Consider the following 18,072-nt stretch of genomic DNA (forward strand, 5'->3'; position numbering starts at 1 on the left):
CCTGGCTCAAAGAAAACGTTATATCTTGTAAGGATATACGTATCTTCTCGGACAGCCAAGCCGCTCTTAAATCTCTCGCGTCTGTCTCCACAAACTCTCGAACAGTCCACGATTGTCAATCATCTCTGAAGGAGATGACGGAACAGTTTAACATTCACCTCATTTGGGTGCCGGGCCACAGAGACATTCCGGGAAATTGCAAAGCCGATGAGCTCGCCAAAAACGGAACACTTCTGCCTTATGTTAGACAAAAACATAACATAGGAACACCACTTGCTACATGCAAATATCTTCTCAAGCAATATGCTTTAGAAACAACAAACACTAGATGGTCACGAAGTACCACCTGCCTGGCAACCAAGCAAATATGGCCAAGTATTGACTTAAAACGGTCAAAAGGCTTGATATCACTAAGCAGACAAAGTATAAGCTCTACAATTGGAGTAATAACGGGACACTGCCTCATAGGTAGACATGCTCTGAGGCTAGGGGTCTACACAAATGACTTCTGTAGAAGCTGCATGGACGAGGAGGAAGAGGAAACAGTCCAACACCTTCTATGTACATGTCCAGCACTCTCCATTAGAAGGAATTACTTTCTCGGTAATCCCTTCTTCGATAATACCAGTGAACTGGCAAATATTGACACAAAACGTCTCTCTAACTTTATTAAAAGCACAAAATGGTTTGTTTAAATTCATTACTCCCATGAGTAACCTCATTAGTGGTATCACAATGGACCCTTGAGGTCTACGTGTGTCAATGATATCTAGACAGCCACTCTAACCTAACCTAACCTTCTTACACTATTAGTGTTCTGGGCTCAGTAAATTTCTTTGTCAAAACTGTCCAGTTAAAGAAAGAGCTCCTAAGAGAACCATTTGGCAATACGAGAAAGCCAACTGGGACGGTCTCAATAATAACTTCAGGATCTTTAACTGGTCACTATGCTTCCTCGATAGTGACGTTGACGTTTAAGTTTAATTCTCCTGGGAATGAGAACTTTTATCCCGAACAAGGTTAATATCATCAGACCTAAGGAAAACGCATGGTTTGATACGAGCTGTAAAGAAGTTATGAGAGCCAGAGAAGTAAGTTTCCGTTGAAATAAAACCAACCGTACTAAAAAAAAACCGGAAAAATTTAAACAAGCCATGAAGACCCTCAACGTCCATATTCAAAGGACCAAATTTTTACATGACCAAAAATTACGGCACAAAATATTGCGATGTCCCAAAGGTAGTAAAAAATGTTGTTCATTTGTAAAAAATATGCGGAATTCTTCCTCTTCATAGGTTCCTACGCTCGTTGTCAATTACACTCCTTTTGTTAGCTCTTAAGAGAAAACCCATTCTACGCTGCCTGTGAGTGTTATGACTATGCCTGTACTTGAACGAGTAAGTGATTCTATGGGACCAATCTTTTTTCGCACTCGTACGATGGCAAGAGTAGTTAGAGATCTAAATACACATAAATCCGCTGGTCCGGATGGTATCCCCGCTATTGTTCTGAAAAAGGGTTCTTCAACGCTGGCAAAACCACTGCGTAAGCTTTTCCATCTGTCCTACTCCTCAGGTCTCGTTCCGAGAGAATAGAAAACTGCATATGTCCAGCCCATTCCCAAAAAAGGCAAATCTTCCACACCCTCTAATTACCGACCGAATCTCCTTAAAGCTCGCGTCATCAATGCCAATTTCTTCTTACCAAGGTTATGGAAACGCTGATTAATTTTCAGCTTAGCAAAAATCTTGAAGAACGAAAGCTTTCGTAGCAATATATTCACTGGTTAATCTCACCGAATAGTGCACCAAATTTTTTCTCAGTTTCGGAGAAAGTAAGATTATTGCACTTGATATTCCAAAAACATTTGATAGAGTTTGGCACCAAATTCTCTTATAGAATATTCGAGCATTTGATACAAATGACTTTATCCTTTTTATGGGTTAAAAATAACCTTTCAGACCCTTTAATTCAAGAAGTATTGGATGGTTTTATATCTTGATATCCACAAAATGAACACTGGTGTGCTCTGCTTTGTCTCCGACACTCTTCCTTATTATTATAAATTATCTTTTGTCTGAAACTTCTAACACATGAAATTATTTCGCTGATATCAGTACAATCAGCTTTTCACAATCGTTTTTAGATCCTCGTCCTTGATCTTAGAATATAGACTACCAACAGCAGCGTTTGATCACTAAATTCTGGTCTTCAAAAACTTAATGCTTTCTACTGTCACAAAAACGTAACCCTCACCCAATGCCAATATCCATGGGTGATACTATCATCGAGGAAATACTTGTTATCAGTTCTAGGTATGTGCATTACAAATCAATCGTTGTGGAGTAATCACATATTTGACATCGTCAAAAATGCTGCTGTTTAAGTTTTCTCCGGCGATGCAAGAAGTGTTTTACCCCTTCTAATCTGGCTATAATTTATAAACGAAACTTGATTACAATTCCCATATCTGAGCAGGTACTTCAATAGCCCATTTGAGTCTCTTGGACAGAATTCAAAAGAGAGATCTAAAAATGATAGGTGGCCGTTTTTAACTGAAACTTTTGTATCTCTTGAGCACCGTCCGTCGCAAGGTCTCATGTCTGTTATTATTTTATCGCTATTTCCATAAACAATAATTTTCTACGGAAATAGCAAGATGTATTCCTCCCCTCAAACAATTCAACCGTAATACTCGTACTTCTAGAAATACTCTTCTTTCTTTCTTTGGACGTACCTACTGTAAAGTACTGAGATTCTTTTTTTAGTAGCACTACACGAATGTGGAATGCTTTACCAGACTCAATATTTCCCACTCATTACAAAGTACAGACAGTCAAAACCGATGTGCATCAGCATCTCCTAACTCTATTTCATCATTGGAAGAGTATTCATACTCCTATATACAATATAAAAAAAAAGTTTAAGTTCTTAAGTAGACAAAAGTTGTCAACGATGAACTTTGTAGCCTTGCATCTCGAAACTTAAAACTATTATCACTTAACTCCTTTTTCTTTCAAGGATTTTATTGTATCTTCTTTCAAATATTCCAGATTTGTTTGAACACTTTCCAATAGTTTGCAATAGAATTCAAGTATGACTAGAATTTCAAAACTTAGTTTTAAAGGAAGTTTTAAATTTAAGAGATTCTTAAAGTGGAAACTAGTATAATATCTAAATTGCAGTCTTAGTATTTAATGATTTAATTTAAAACAGAACAAGTCCATAATTTTTTAGTCTAAAGGGAAAACATACCAGAGATAACATCCAAGGTGTAACGGCTAACCACTTCATGCAATTCAAAGATATCCGATTGTTTCTCCAACATTTTACAAAAGATCTTAGCTTGCTTCTCAAACACCTTAAAGTAATCATAAAGTATTTTAAAATGAAAACCTGGTGTAATAATTTTTCGTCGTTGGTGCCACTTTCTTCCTTGAATAAACAAATTTAAATCACTTTAATCCATTGGCAAATATCAAAATCAATCGTACCTTTACTAATTAAGAGTCCTTCATTTAACCAACCATTCATCAAATCATACTGAACAGCTTTATTAATAAATCTCATTCCTCCCAGAATCACTTCCAAGTCTTTGCGATCTTGAAAAAATATATTCAGTTCATTGCCAAGCCACACCCGATATGTGTCACCATATTGGTATAGAAGTTTCCCAATTACCGACATATAGAATTCTACCGGAACATTGATAAACATTAAGGCGTTTCCGAAAAATGGAATAATCGGTGGACCTGGAAAACTATTTCCAAGCTTCTTATAACGACTATATTTCATTTGAAAATAGATCACAAGAACGACAATAAAAGCGACAATTATCAAAAACATTCTTGGGGATTTAATTAAATGCGTGCACGTTCGAAATTACAACTAAACGCTTCTGGAACTGCTACAAACGTAATATACCTACTCTCAGTTGACATAGTAATGGCAACAACCTAGTATCAAGGAATATTGCAATTGAACTCGATTCAACTAAAATTATCAGTAGGCAGCTGTGTGCAGTTTAAAATGGTATTTAATTGCATTTTCGAGGAGTTGACAGAATATTGACCCAATTCGGTTCTTATCTTATCAAATTGAAAACATATTGTTGATCCATTGATGGTTTTGGAATAACACTAATTAAAATACCATACTGAGACCATTTTTGTTTTCTGATAACATAAAAATCACAAATACTAGAAAACATTCAGTGGTCATCTTATTGAAGATGGGTGATAATTTATCGTAGTTTTTAATCAAACATTTCTTCCGAACTTTCAGTGAGTTAAATTTTAAAAATGTTTTGTGCTGTGCACACTTTTTGTCCTCTATCTCTGAAACGGTTGAGCGTGGACAAACATTTTTTAAAACTAAGCGAATTGTATACTTGATAATTTCGGTAAAGGTGTTAACACCATAAACAATAGGAAAGGAGGCAACCACGAAAAAGCGGGTTTCGTGACTTTTGGCGGTTCATAATTTACGAAGCGGATACGAGATTTTATGGGCCTAATTGCAAAACGTTAAAAACACCAACCGAAAGGTTTAAACATATTTCTGCTGATTCAGCCAATACAGTTTGTTCATGTTCAATCTGCGAAGACTGTAAAAGAAAGCATCAAACAATCTGGAACGACCTTTTGAAGATTCAGAACTCACGGTTAGGCTTGACCTTTTGATGACTTAATTACTACACGACTGAATGATAAATGATTCCGTCGAGTCATGCGTAACCGAAATCGTTAGGATTGCGCACAAATTAAGATCAGTGCTTCCGGAGATTAGTGACGAATCATCGCCAAACAATAATGGGTCTTCCGATTTTAGGTATTTCCATAACCGTAGATGCTATTGAAGTGAAACTAATCCAGGATGTTGCAGAGAGTGAGTCTAAATCTGCAGTGATTTTTGGTAGACGAAGATTAACGAAAAAATTCCGTAGACGAAGCTGCTACTTATGTCTTGATTTCCAACGAAAAATAGAAGCAGTTGCAATTCTAAGCCAAGTTCACATTCTACGACACATGGTTTGTATACTGCTCTTAAGGCTTACGCATAAAATGATGATTCTTTTATTTACTCAAGGCCGCGGACCCGAAAATTAGCAGTCAGTATGAAAGCAAATGATAACGTCAAAAAAAACAAAAGCAGAGGATAGTAAGTTTTGGCATCATTGGTTCTTACTTACTTACTTACTTAAGGTGGCGCTACAATCCGGGCGGACCTGGGCCTCAACCAACATGCGTCTCCAGCCAGCTCAGTCCCCAGCTAGCTGTCTCCAGTTTAGCACGCCAAGTTGGTTGAGGTCCTTTCCCACCTGGGTGCGCCACCTGAGTCGCAGTCTTCCTCTACTGCTCCGTCCCTCGGGATTTGATTCCAAGACCTTCCGGGTTGGAGCGTTGATGTCCATCCGCTCTACATGACCTAGCCATCTTAGCCGTTGGACTTCAGTTCTGCTTACTAGGTCAGTGTCGCTGTACAGCCCGTACAGTTCGTCGTTATATATTCTCCTCCATTCTCCATCTATGCGTACGGGACCAAAAATCAACCGAAGAATTTTTCTCTCGAAACATCCTAAGACGCTCTCATTTTTCTTTGACAGGGTCCAGGCCTCAGCGCCATAAATGATAACCGGGATAATGAGTGTCTTATATATGGTGATAACACATGCTCGAGAGCGGACTTTACTACTCAATTGCCTTCTAAATCCAAAGAAGCAGCGATTTGCAAGAGTTATTCTTCGTTTGATTTCAGCGCTGGTGTCGTTGTCTGACTTTATAGTGGTGCCTAAGTAGACAAAGTCCTCAACTTCCTCAAAGTTATATCTTTCCATGGTGACGTTTTGTCCAACACGTCGTTATTCAAAGTCCTTTTTTGATTACAGCCATTTTTCTTCGCTTCCGTCGCAATGCTCAAAAACGCTCCACTGACATCCCCCTTTGATCTTCCAATTATGTCAATATCATCTACGTATTCGAGTTATTGGATGGACCTTTGAAAGATTGTGCTTCTAGTGTTGACGGTTGAGTTTTGCACAATTCTTTACAGAACGATGTTGAAGAAGTCGCATGAGAGTGCATCTGTCCTTGTCTAAAACCTTTTTTGACATCAAATGAATCGGCGAGATCTTTTCCGACATTGATAGAGCAGCATGCATTCTCCTCGTCATTCTGCACAAACGGATAAGTTTGACAGGGATGCCAAAACTAGGCATTTTTCTGAAGAGCTCTTCCCTATGGATGCTGTCATACGCGGCTTTAAAATCGATAAAGAGATTTTGGGTATCGATTTGAAGTTCCTGGGTTTTTTTCCAAGATCTGCCGCAGTGTGAATATTTGGTCGATAGTGGATTTTCCTGGTGTGAAGCTACACTTATAATGACCTATCAGGTTGTTGACGAACGGCTTCAGACTTTCACATAATACCGCAGATAGGATCCTATATGCAATGTTAAGGAGACTAATGCCTCTATAGTTGGCGCAGTTTAGAGGGTCTCCTTTTATATGTATCGGGCACACTATGCTGAGATTCCACTCATCGGGCATGCTTTCCTCCTTCAGTTCCAGCAGCTTTGTTTGACTTTAGTTTAAATATAGATATAGAGGTCGGGTAGGCGGATTTGTGAGTCTATGTCGCCTACGTTGGGTGGTTCTATTTCACTTACAGCGAAATTCGATTCGTCATCGCCGTTATATAATTTGGAGAAGTGGTCTTTCTATATCTTCAATATCGATGGCGGTAATATCTGCCTTGCAAAAGTTAAGGGCTTTCGCTAACATATCACGTACAGATCCGAAGTTCGTTGTTAAGAACAACGTTTTTTTGGGTTATCAACAGTAAATCCGTCCGTATCCAAGGCTTGTTGGTTTTGGCTAGGGGTTTTTTACGTAGTCAGGAAGTCACCCTGACGCGGACGGCACAATCCCAACAATTTTTTTATTACTTTCTTTCAATAGTTCAGAGTTGCCCAATTTTTCATTAAGTATTAACAAAAATGTGCGCCAATAATAATCAGGGGCCCAAATCGGCAAGCTTGTGACTAATAGATTGGTAGATAACATGCAAACAGGGGCCCGATTGTCAAAGCATGAATAGTTTAAAATTTTCGGGCTCCTAAAAATAAGTGGGAATAGGTATGTTGATGATGAACATAGAGTATATTGAAAAAAAACACTCTCATCATGGCTTTCAATTTTGAGGACCCCTAGAAAATCTCGTGCCCCCCTTTTCCTCCTTTCGACGGGGCTGGTTGAAGGATTACGTCTCTGGGGTAAAATTGTACAATTGTAAATAAAAAGACAGAAAGATGCAGAAAGGGCTCTCAAGATAATTGCGTGGGTGGTTTTTTCACCATAGCAGTTTGAAAAAAAGGTGAAAATGTTGGTTAACCCTAAATATCTTACGAACCAAAAACGCTAGAGACTTGAATTAAATTTTATATAATATGTTGTAACGTGATACCAAACAGGTATATTTCTTGAAAAAAATCAACATAACGGTTTTTTTTTTAAATCAATAAAACTGAAAAAAAAAATTTGTCACCTCCAAAATTTTACGACTGAAATATGATTTCATCTCTAAAAAAATTTTGTGCAACGAAGAATAATGTTTTTGACATCTGATAAAATTTTGAGAAAAATCGAATTGACAGTTTTTTTATAAAAAATAAAAATCTAAAAAAAAACATTACTCAAAGTTCGTAAAAATTGAATATCGATTCAAAAATCTTTTCAAAAACTTGAAATTAAGGCTTCAAGCTTATTTTATCTTATAAGAAATATTGTTTTCAACATTTTGAAAAATGTTGAGAAAAATCGAATTGACAGTTTTTTTACAAAAAATAAAAACCTAAAAAAAAAATTTATAAAAGTTGGTAAAAACTGATTTTCGACTCCAATATCTTTTTAAAATTTTGAGATATTGGCTTTAATTTACTTTTATGTTTCAAAAAATTTTGTTGTCAACATTCAGTTAAAGTTTGAAAAAAATCGAATTGACAGTTTTCTTACAAAAAATAAAACTCTAAAAAAAAACAATACTAAAACTGCGTAATAATTTACTTTCGACTCAAATAGCTTTTCAAAACTTAAAAATATTGGCTTGAAACTTATTTTATTTCACAGAAAATATTGTTTTCGATATTCAGTAATTTTTATATAAAAATCCAACAGTCCGTTTTTTCATAAAAAATAAAATCTACAAAAAATAGTACGCAAATTTGGTAAAAATTGATACGGGTACATATAGACAAATTTTTAAGCAAGACAAATCGACAGACGGGATGGGAAGTTATCAGTGTAGGTCGCATCCCAGCCTCTTTTTTTTATGGGATGTGAAAAAGTTTCCGATTACGACGCTATTAGTTATTGGGCTGATTTCTTCTAAAGGTGGTGCTTGCTATATCATGGTACCTACTAGTTTAGTAGATTTTAGTAGAAAAATATTTGTTTACTATGTCAAAGAAAAGTCAGAAGCTTGTCAAAGATTTGTCAAACTCAAAAATGTTGCTGAAAGACAGACCAACAAGAAAATCAAAATTCAACGATAACGGCACCGAGCTTTGTAACCTTTCCTCCATCAAGCTGCGGAAAGAGAATGAAATTCAATTCCAGACTGCAATAGTATTAATGCCATAACAGAACCGTTGGCAGACAGAACCATTAACTACCACTATCGAATATACTTTCTATTGCTGTTTCCATTATCAAAAGGTCTCCTAGCAATTCAAAAACTAGAATCAGTCTTAAGTTGACTTGAACTTTCCTCGACAAGTTTTTTCACTGACCGTGCTATTTCTCGAAGAAGTGATCACAAATTGCAAACGAAATTTTGATAGTAACACCTTCAGACTTTCTTCTTTGCGGCCCTATGGCAGATATCGTTATCCATAGTTATGGCATACTATCTCCTTTACAATGCAGTGGTTTAGCTCAAAAAAAATATATTCTTATCGGAATAAAAAACATCATTTCACACTCACCGCAAATAACATCAAGTGTTGTAAATGAAAACAATCTATAGAGCTCGACTTCATTGTTACTTTGAAGTCGTTCTAAAGCCTTCACTAGTCGACGACTATGTTTATCGAATACAGGAACAAATTTCTCCAAAGTTCTAAAATGAAACGCAGGATTGATAATTTTCCGACGACGAATCCATTTCTGAGCTGCAAACATGAAATCAATATTAAATTAATTATCTTTCGATAACATGTATTTACGTTAATTTTAATCAAAACAAAAACATACTTTTACTTATCAGCAAACCCTGATTCAACCAAGGTCCAAGATAGTCATATTGTGTTGATTTATTATTGAACCGAGAATCACTCAAAATAGCTTCGACATCTTGAAGACTGGCAAAGAAAAGATTAAGTTCGGATCCCAACCAAATTCGATAACAATCCCCGTATTTGACAACAAACGAATAAAGTATGTCAGCGTACTCATGAGGTTGTTTACCTTGGTAAACAAAAGCGTTCCCAAAAATAGGTAGTGCCGGTGGACCGGAAAACTTAGAAGCAAGCTGATACCTTCTCCAAAGTGCTTTACAAGTTGGATAGAAGAAAACTAGGGATAAAGTTGACAAGATTACGAGAACTTCGAAAATCATTGTCGTTGTGGATTCCAAAACAAAACTGAAATAACAGATTCGTTGTACTTCAAAAGGTTTTCTCTAAGGTATGATTAGATTATAGATGCTAACTTTTATTTTTTTTGTCATTTATTGGTGGTATTTAAGATTTGTATAACGTAACAAATGGAGTTTATATTCTTCAAGTTTGCGTGTCTACACGCAAAATTGATTAAGGTAAGTTCTTACTTACATAGCATAGAAGTATCAATAAAATATTTATTACATCGGGTTGACTATTTCAAAATGGGCAAGCGTATCAATGCTAAAAGTGATTACCATCAAAATCACAAAGCCAGATAAATAATTGGGGGGCTTGTGTATGACATTCACATATAATAATAATTAGGTTTTGAACAATTTGGCATCATCACAAAACTTGACTTTCCAAGAAAAGTATGAATTTAATTTTTCATTAATGATTATTTTAAATAAAATTCATAAGAATTTAGGCCTCATGCATTTTCAAATTTCATGCTAAACGGTGATTTTTTAAGAGCTTGAGAACTTTTTAAAAAAAAAACGCATAAAATTTGCAAAATCTCATCGATTCTTTATTTGAAACGTTAGATTGGTTCATGACATTTATTTTTTGAAGATAATTTCATTTAAATGTTGACCGTGGATGCGTCTTAGGTGGTCCATTCGGAAAGTCCAATTTTGGGTAACTTTTTCGAGCATTTCGGCCGGAATAGCCCGAATTTCTTCGGAAATGTTGTCTTCCAAAGCTGGAATAGTTGCTGGCTTATTTGTGTAGACTTAAGACTTGACGTAGCCCCACAAAAAATAGTCTAAAGGCGTCAAATCGCATGATCTGTGTGGCCAACTTACCGGTCCATTCCTTGAGATGAATTGTTCTCCGAAGTTTTCCCTCAAAATGGCCATAGAATCGCGAGCTGTGTGGCATGTAGCGCCATCTTGTTGAAACCACATGTCAACCAAGTTCAGTTCTTCCATTTTTGGCAACAAAAAGTTTGTTTGCATTGAACGATAGCGATCGCCATTCACCGTAACGTTGCGTCCAACAGCATCTTTGAAAAAATACGTTCCAATGATTCCACCAGCGTACAAACCACACCAAACAGTGCATTTTTCGGGATGCATGGGCAGTTCTTAAACGGCTTCTGGTTGCTCTTCACTCCAAATGCGGCAATTTTGCTTATTTACGTAGCCATTCAACCAGAAATGAGCCTCATCGCTGAACGAAATTTGTCGATAAAAAAGCGGATTTTCTGCCAACTTTTCTAGGGCCCATTCACTGAAAATTCGACGTTGTGGCAGATCGTTCGGCTTCAGTTCTTGCACGAGCTGTATTTTATTTACACCAAGATCTTTGCGTAAAATCTTCCATGTGGTCGAATAACACAAACCCAATTGCTGCGAACGGCGACGAATCGACATTTCACGGTCTTCAGCAACACTCTCAGAAACAGACGCAATATTCTCTTCTGTACGCACTGTACGCATTCGTGTGGTTGGTTTAATGTCCAATAAAGTAAACTGAGTGCGAAACTTGGTCACAATCGCATTAATTGTTTGCTCACTTGGTCGATTATGTAGACCATAAATCGGACGTAAAGCGCGAAACACATTTCGAACCGAACACCGATTTTGGTAATAAAATTCAATGATTTGCAAGCGTTGCTCGTTAGTAAGTCTATTCATGATGAAATGTCAAAGCATACTGAGCATCTTTCTCCTTGACACCATGTCTGAAATCCCGCGTGATCTGTCAAATACTAATGCATGAAAATCCTAACCTCAAAAAATCACCCTTTACAAATAAAAATTTGCTAGAATGGACATTTCTATGAGTCAATAGTTTTTAGACACCTCTGCCTTGAACTTTCCAACTACTTTACGCTTACTTATTTATACTTTTAGGGTTTTTGAAATTTGAATTTAATCAGATGAAATATTGATCGGACTTCAAAATATTTGGGCATGGTTATTTCCAACATTTTAATATTCTTGACACCTTTAACAATGTTTCAATTGATAAGTTTTTGATACTTTTCTAGTCGAATTAAGTTATTCGAGTCAACTGACTAAAAACTCACACCACATCTGTTTACGTCCCTCCAAACGCATGACGAATGGGTACATATGTAATTCTAGAAGTGCTCTTAATTTTTTTTTATTGACAGTAGGAAATCTTCAAAAGACACTTGACAGTATGGGACTCTTAACCACTAAACCCACCTCCTCATCAGGACCAATCTTGAAGGATCGACTACAGAGTTTTCTTTCTTAACTTTGTACAATTACTTTGGGGGAAGTTTAAACTTTTAATACTTTTCCATGTTTCTTTAGACCATAAGCTCATGAGGCTTGATTCTTCTAAATCTCCGAACATGGTTTCTTATATTCAAGACGGACTCCATTTCAGAATTGGTATGACTTTGCAGTCTCTGGTTGTGCGATACAGCGTATTTTTGTACAACTTCTGTAACCATTTCTATTTGTAAGTCACGATGTAGATCGATATTTCTTATGTACCAAGGTGCATTAGCTATTCCACGAAGGACTTTGTTTCGGAATTTTTGGATGATTTCGGTATTTGTTTTCTATGTACAGCCCCATTATTGGATTCCATAGATCCAAACAGGCTTTAGTACTTGATTATACAGCAATATTTTGTTTTGGATTGATAAATCAGAGTTGTTACCAAGTAACCAGTACATTTTTCTATGTTTCAAGTTTAGTTCTTCTCTTATCTTTTTGATGTGGTCTTCCCACTTTAGCTTTGCATCCAAAGTCATTCCAAGGTATTTCGCCGTATTAGCATAAGGTACAGCTTGATTATTAATGAATATTGGAATATTGTTTATCTTTTTGATTGATTATTAATCAATATTGGAATATTGTTGGATTTTGTTTCATTGAGTTTGATACCCCATTTTTCGGTCCAAGCTCTCACTTGTCGACGGCATTTTGTAGTTTACTGCTCCCTTAGAGACACATTTGTCGAGTACCAAAATTGCCAAATCATCTGCAAAAGTAGCTATTATGGTGTGATTACCAACTGGAATATCCCTTGTGTATAGTAAATACAGGGTAGGACCTAGGACTCTTCCTTGTGGTACACCAGCTTCGAGAATGGATTATTTCCATGCTCAGTGGTAGGAAGATTCGAGCCACTCTAGGCAATACAACCGCAATAAAACACGCGAGTAGGGGAACAACCCAGGGTGGTGTCCTTTCGCCTCTTCTATGCCTTCAGGTCATGGATACAATTCTCGTTAAATTAGAAAGATTTGTAGTGAAGGCGGTAGTCTATGCATACTATGATTTGGTGTGAGGAAAGTACACCTCTGTGATAAGTGAAATCACGGAGTCAGCTTTGAAGAAAGTTAGCAACTGGGCCACGAGGTGTGGACTAAGAGTTAACCAAAGTAAAACTGAACTGTTGCTCTTTACCACCAAAACTAAAGTACCGCCCTTCACGCTACCTCGACTCAACGGTCAAATCCTATGATTGTCTGCCAGTGCAAAATATTTTGGAGTTATACTCGACCCTAAACTAAACTGGAAACTAAATATTGAAGTACGGGTTAAGAAGGCCTGTGTTGCCTTCTACGCCTGCAGCAAAACTTTCGGGAAAAAGTGGGGACTTCAGTAGTACGTCCAATCTTAACATATGGTTCGATTGTGTGGTGGCCTGCTCTTAGCAAAGTCTATAATATTGATAAGCTAAAGAAGTTTCAGAGAACAGCTTGCGTGGGCACCACAGGGGCCATGCGTACTTGCCCAACGGATGCCTTAAACGTTATTTTGGATCTTCTACCAATCGACCTTTTTATTAAATACATAGTTTCCTGCAGCGCTATTAGGCTGAAGGAATCAAAGGAATATCATTGAGAAAAAAGTCTTTGGTTCGAGAAGTTGAAACGATTAGCAGATTACTGTGGAATGGATTTTATTCTTAACGTTCAAATTTTCAATGGAAAGAGAGTCAAAGATTACCTGTTTAATTTCATCGATAAAATTGTTGAAAAAAAGTAACAGCTTTACATGGAAATGGCATTCTTGAACACAAACTTTGTGAAAGAAATTATTTTAAGATTGATTTCAATCAAAAGACAATATCTGCGGTTTTTGAAATGAGATGCGAACTTATACGATTGAACTTTAGCCGCGTCACGTCGTGAGGATCGAACGATTATTTGCTCAATGATATTACAAATTCGGTAGAAAAAGTATAAATCATTTCATAGCAAAATGTCCAATATTAAACGAATTCAGAAGGACCTTTCTTGGAGTGAATAGGATCCATGATGATTATGTAATAGCGCTTCTTAACTGCGAAAGAAATGGAATTTATACCATTTTTATACAAAAGCTATGGCTTGCGGAACCCAAATTTGTACATAATGAAACTTTTTTAAACACATGATTTTTAGTGTAATTTATTTTGTTTGCATTTCCTTTTTTGGGTGGAAACATAGCAAAACATGTCATGCAGCTGTCATGTACTCTGAATTATCATTAGAAATTTCTGAATTTTCTGGAGGTTCTAAAGAAGGCTTTTCTCTCGCACCGAGAAGACATATCCATCAAGTTTTGAGAACTCAATTGGTGCGTTCAATAATGTTTCGTGAGCTTGTGTGAACCTCATTAAATTTACTTTCAATTGACCCTGCTGCAGGTATCCTATGAGGAGTCAAAAGCCACGGTTCCAAAGAATATCCGGCAACTCCTAAAAAGATAACCAAGTAAGAAGCAAGAAGCCAAAATTTCTCTTGCCATTTAATTACTCCTGCTCAAAATGGGCCCTTAACGCGGTTATATTCCAAATGAAGGAATCATGACAAGCGCCTGGATGGGAGGCATCAACGTATTGAATTCTTAGTTGATCATCACAAACTAGCATAACATTTAGGCTGTATGTTCCCTTCTGTTATAAAATAAATATTTTTTAACAGATAGGGCAATGATCCCAACGGGCGTTTCATCAACGCCCCCTACAGGAAATTTATGTTTTGAGTAGAAGACCAGCGCAGCTCTTCCTTTTTCTGCGGCCGTTTGGCATACTTTTATCCTTTCTGGACATAGTTGCTCCTCCAAAACGTTTAAGACTTCGGCAAGCACTTTGCTAAAACTAGGTTGGGCCAGTCCAACATTGTAGTCTTTTCCCACCCTCGTTTGGTATCCTCCTTCAGCGAAGAAACGCAAACAATCACTCATTTTGTTATTGGTGGAATCGCAAAACTTTTTTTAGCTGGATCACAATACCTAGAGAGAATATCCAGCAAATACTTGAAGACAACCTTGTTAACTCTATAATACCTAAGAATCAAGTTGTTTAATGAAACTAGAAAAACAAATTTAGAATAAATCTTTCAAAATTTACAAGTACTTACTCCAACTCCAGTACAACTCCAGGGGGTTCGAACTGTCCCTCAAGGATCTTCTAACAACCCTTGGGCTCTAACTCTCTTCAAACAAGATTCCTGCTGCAATACTGAACATTTCTCAATTTAATTTACTTATATATGCATTTATTTATGCATAAATATCATTTTCAAAATGTTTGTCTTTTCTTTTCTGAAACTTTTGTACCCCTACATTTTTGTGTCAAATACTTCGGAACAGCTGTTTCGAACATACAAAATTTTCATTCCCGAGTTCGAAGGGAAAAACTGTCTCCCGTGGAATTCGGAATAGGAGAATTTTAGTCTCGGGAGAACAAGTCTCCCGGGGAATTGTTTTCTCCGGGAATATTAAGAATTGGGCTGATATCTTTTCTATTGTTTTTTCTTGAAAAATAAGCCCAGTTAGTCCATTTTCACTAACAAAACTAAATAATATCAACAGCAACAGATTGATTTTTTTCCCCCAATGGAAAACACACATGATTGCAAATGCACAACTACTCAACGAACATAGCCAACGAGATACAAATGCAATATCAATCGTACCAACATTTGAGAACGAAATCACATAAGATCCATTCGATACTCGTATAAATGTCAAAAACCCATCCATAGTAAGATTCTACTCTAACTTTTATCGGTGTTATTTATACTTTGGATATTGTTTTTTGTTATTCGTGGTAAATCCTACTATACTATGGATAGATTTTCCAACAAAACACGGGTAATTATATTTTTTTGTATATTTTCAAAATTGTTAACTATAATTTAGAACCCTGTTTAAAAATGTTCACTCGGGTAGACGGCAATGTCATGGTTATAATATTTTTTTATAGCTTAACTTCTGAAGCTTGTAATTATAAATAAAGAAAGAATAATGAATTAAATTTGAACATATTTTCCTAGAGAAACTTCTATGGACCGCTAACTAAAAGATTTTCTTTATGGCAACCTTTTCTTAAATTCAATTAAGGTAACTTCAGGAGTTAGGTAGTTTGAGTCCCTTACTATTTATACTTTTTATTAATGATCTTTCGAATGTGCTTGAAAATTCTCATTACCTTATGTTTGCAGATGATATATTTTTGTATCTGCTTTCTATTTAACATGGTTTTCTTTTTTGCTTCAGAATGATAAAATTTCTTTTGTAGATGGTGCAAGTCAAATGACTTGATATTAAATGTTGACAAGTGTGCTTGTATGGCCAACAATAGAACTTTCTTAAATATAATTATAAGCTTTTCATAAAATAGTTTTTTTGTTTCAAGTTGATGAATGGACTTGGAATTTAATGTACATTTTGTTGTATCTAAAGCAAAGTCCTTACTCGAGTGCATCTAAAGAAACTCATAAGAGTTTAATGATCAGTTAAATTTTTTAATGATCCTTTTCTTCAATTTTATAACTGTGTTTGGTTATCTACAACTGAGGTTAATAAAAACAGATTTAAGAATGTTAAAAAAATCTTCTCAGTGCCCTTCGAAATATTTTTGAAAACTATGTAGAATGCCATCATTCCTATAATTCGAAATGCCTATTAATTGGTATACTGAGTCTTGAGGAGAGAAGACAAATGTTAAGTGCTAGGTTTATTCGTTATATATTGACTTCAACCATTAAATGTGAGAGCTTTCTTATCTACAATGTCGAGCAAAAGTCTTGGTACCCGTGTGGGTATTCTTGAAAAATGAGTTGTGTAAATGATATAAAGACACAATTTTCAATATATGTTTTGATTTATTCAAGTTTAAGTTTATTTAACAAATTAACACAAGAAAAACAGAAAAATATCCTTCAAGGATCTCAAAAAAGTTAAAATTAAAGTATTAGTCCCTAACAACAATAGTGCAAAAGTCTTGGTACCCTAGAAGGACAAAAGAATTTAATTATATATAATTTAATAATTAATTATATTATCTACATAAATGCTTCACCAATTTCCTGCTCTGGCAAGATTTCAACAAAATTTAATCTTTCATAATCTCTCTATCACATATAACATCCAAATACTGTCATTTTCAGGTTTTTAGTTCAACTAAAAAAAAAACGGAAGTATTAAAACACCTCTAAATTGATTGAAAGTATGTCACCTTATTCAATAGCCACTACCCTTTTCCTTTCTTTTATCGATCTTTTCGATTTAACAAAATTATGTAACTACCTATTACTAAACTAATTTGTGTCACACTTATACGTAGTCGTGCCATAAGTTCTGTTAAAGGCATAAAACACCACAACAATTATATAACATTTTCTGAACTGACGGCATTCCAATTGAATTTTTCAAATATGCCAATGATGATTTATTAGAAATTCTTACCAAAGAACTAAATCGAATATTTGAAATTGGAGACGTCCCTATCCTTAAAAAAGGAGACCCTAATCAGGCTGATAATTATAGAGGCATTTCATTTTTAAACTCAGCGCTAAAAATATTAATGGCGGTTATGGCAAATCGTCTTAAGAGTTCGACTTCACAAAACAGATGCTTAAGCGAATTCCAGGCAGGATTCAGTGAGAACTACTCGACCATAGATAAAATCTTCATTCTGAATACGACAGCGCAGACATTGAACATGGAACAGTTCTTTCAGGAGAATCTATCTTCATCTAAATCAGCTATAAGTGCCGCATGGAAAAACTGTCTGGAAGATAAACATATATCGAGGAGAATCAAATACCAATTATTCCAGGCAGTTTCCAAATCAAAAATGCTATACTGAGCTCAAGTTAGGGGATACAAATCATACGATATAGTTAAAAAACTGATCCGAATTTTCTTAAAGCGAATTTTCAAGCTTCAACAATCCTCACTAAACCATATGCTATTTGTTGAAACAGGAATCTCACCACTATTCATAGAAACATTGCGACTTCATTTCAACTTCGTTGCGAAAACTATGGTACTGGACGGAGAAAGGTTGAGAACAGAATATTGTTTTATGAACATTGGAAAGGACTCGCAGAGTTCGCTAGCCAGACTTTAAGGATTATTATGGATAATATCCATCAATGGAAGGAAGAGTTCGATAATTTAATTAAAGCGGTTGATGAAAAATAT

General features: G+C 35.9%; 1 protein-coding gene across 2 annotated transcripts in view; it reads right to left on the minus strand.

Moving 5' to 3' along the window:
* Positions 1 to 9,647, minus strand: part of LOC129953862 (cytochrome P450 4d1-like) — a 67,623-nt gene extending 57,976 nt beyond the window's left edge. The window contains exons 1-2 of one of the 2 annotated variants that reach the window (XM_056067372.1): positions 9,252 to 9,647; positions 8,984 to 9,169 (exon numbers count right to left, since the gene is read on the minus strand). In XM_056067372.1, coding sequence (XP_055923347.1) covers positions 8,984 to 9,169; positions 9,252 to 9,615 — 550 coding nt within the window. In that variant the 5' untranslated portion in view covers positions 9,616 to 9,647. Of the gene's footprint in view, positions 1 to 3,255; positions 3,436 to 3,494; positions 3,862 to 8,983; positions 9,170 to 9,251 lie in introns of those variants that run through there. The other variant, XM_056067377.1, reaches the window with a different exon arrangement.
* Positions 9,648 to 18,072: the final 8,425 nt, after the last annotated feature.

This window comes from Eupeodes corollae, chromosome 1 (assembly GCF_945859685.1).
Source record: "Eupeodes corollae chromosome 1, idEupCoro1.1, whole genome shotgun sequence".
Lineage (NCBI taxonomy): Eukaryota > Metazoa > Arthropoda > Insecta > Diptera > Syrphidae > Eupeodes > Eupeodes corollae.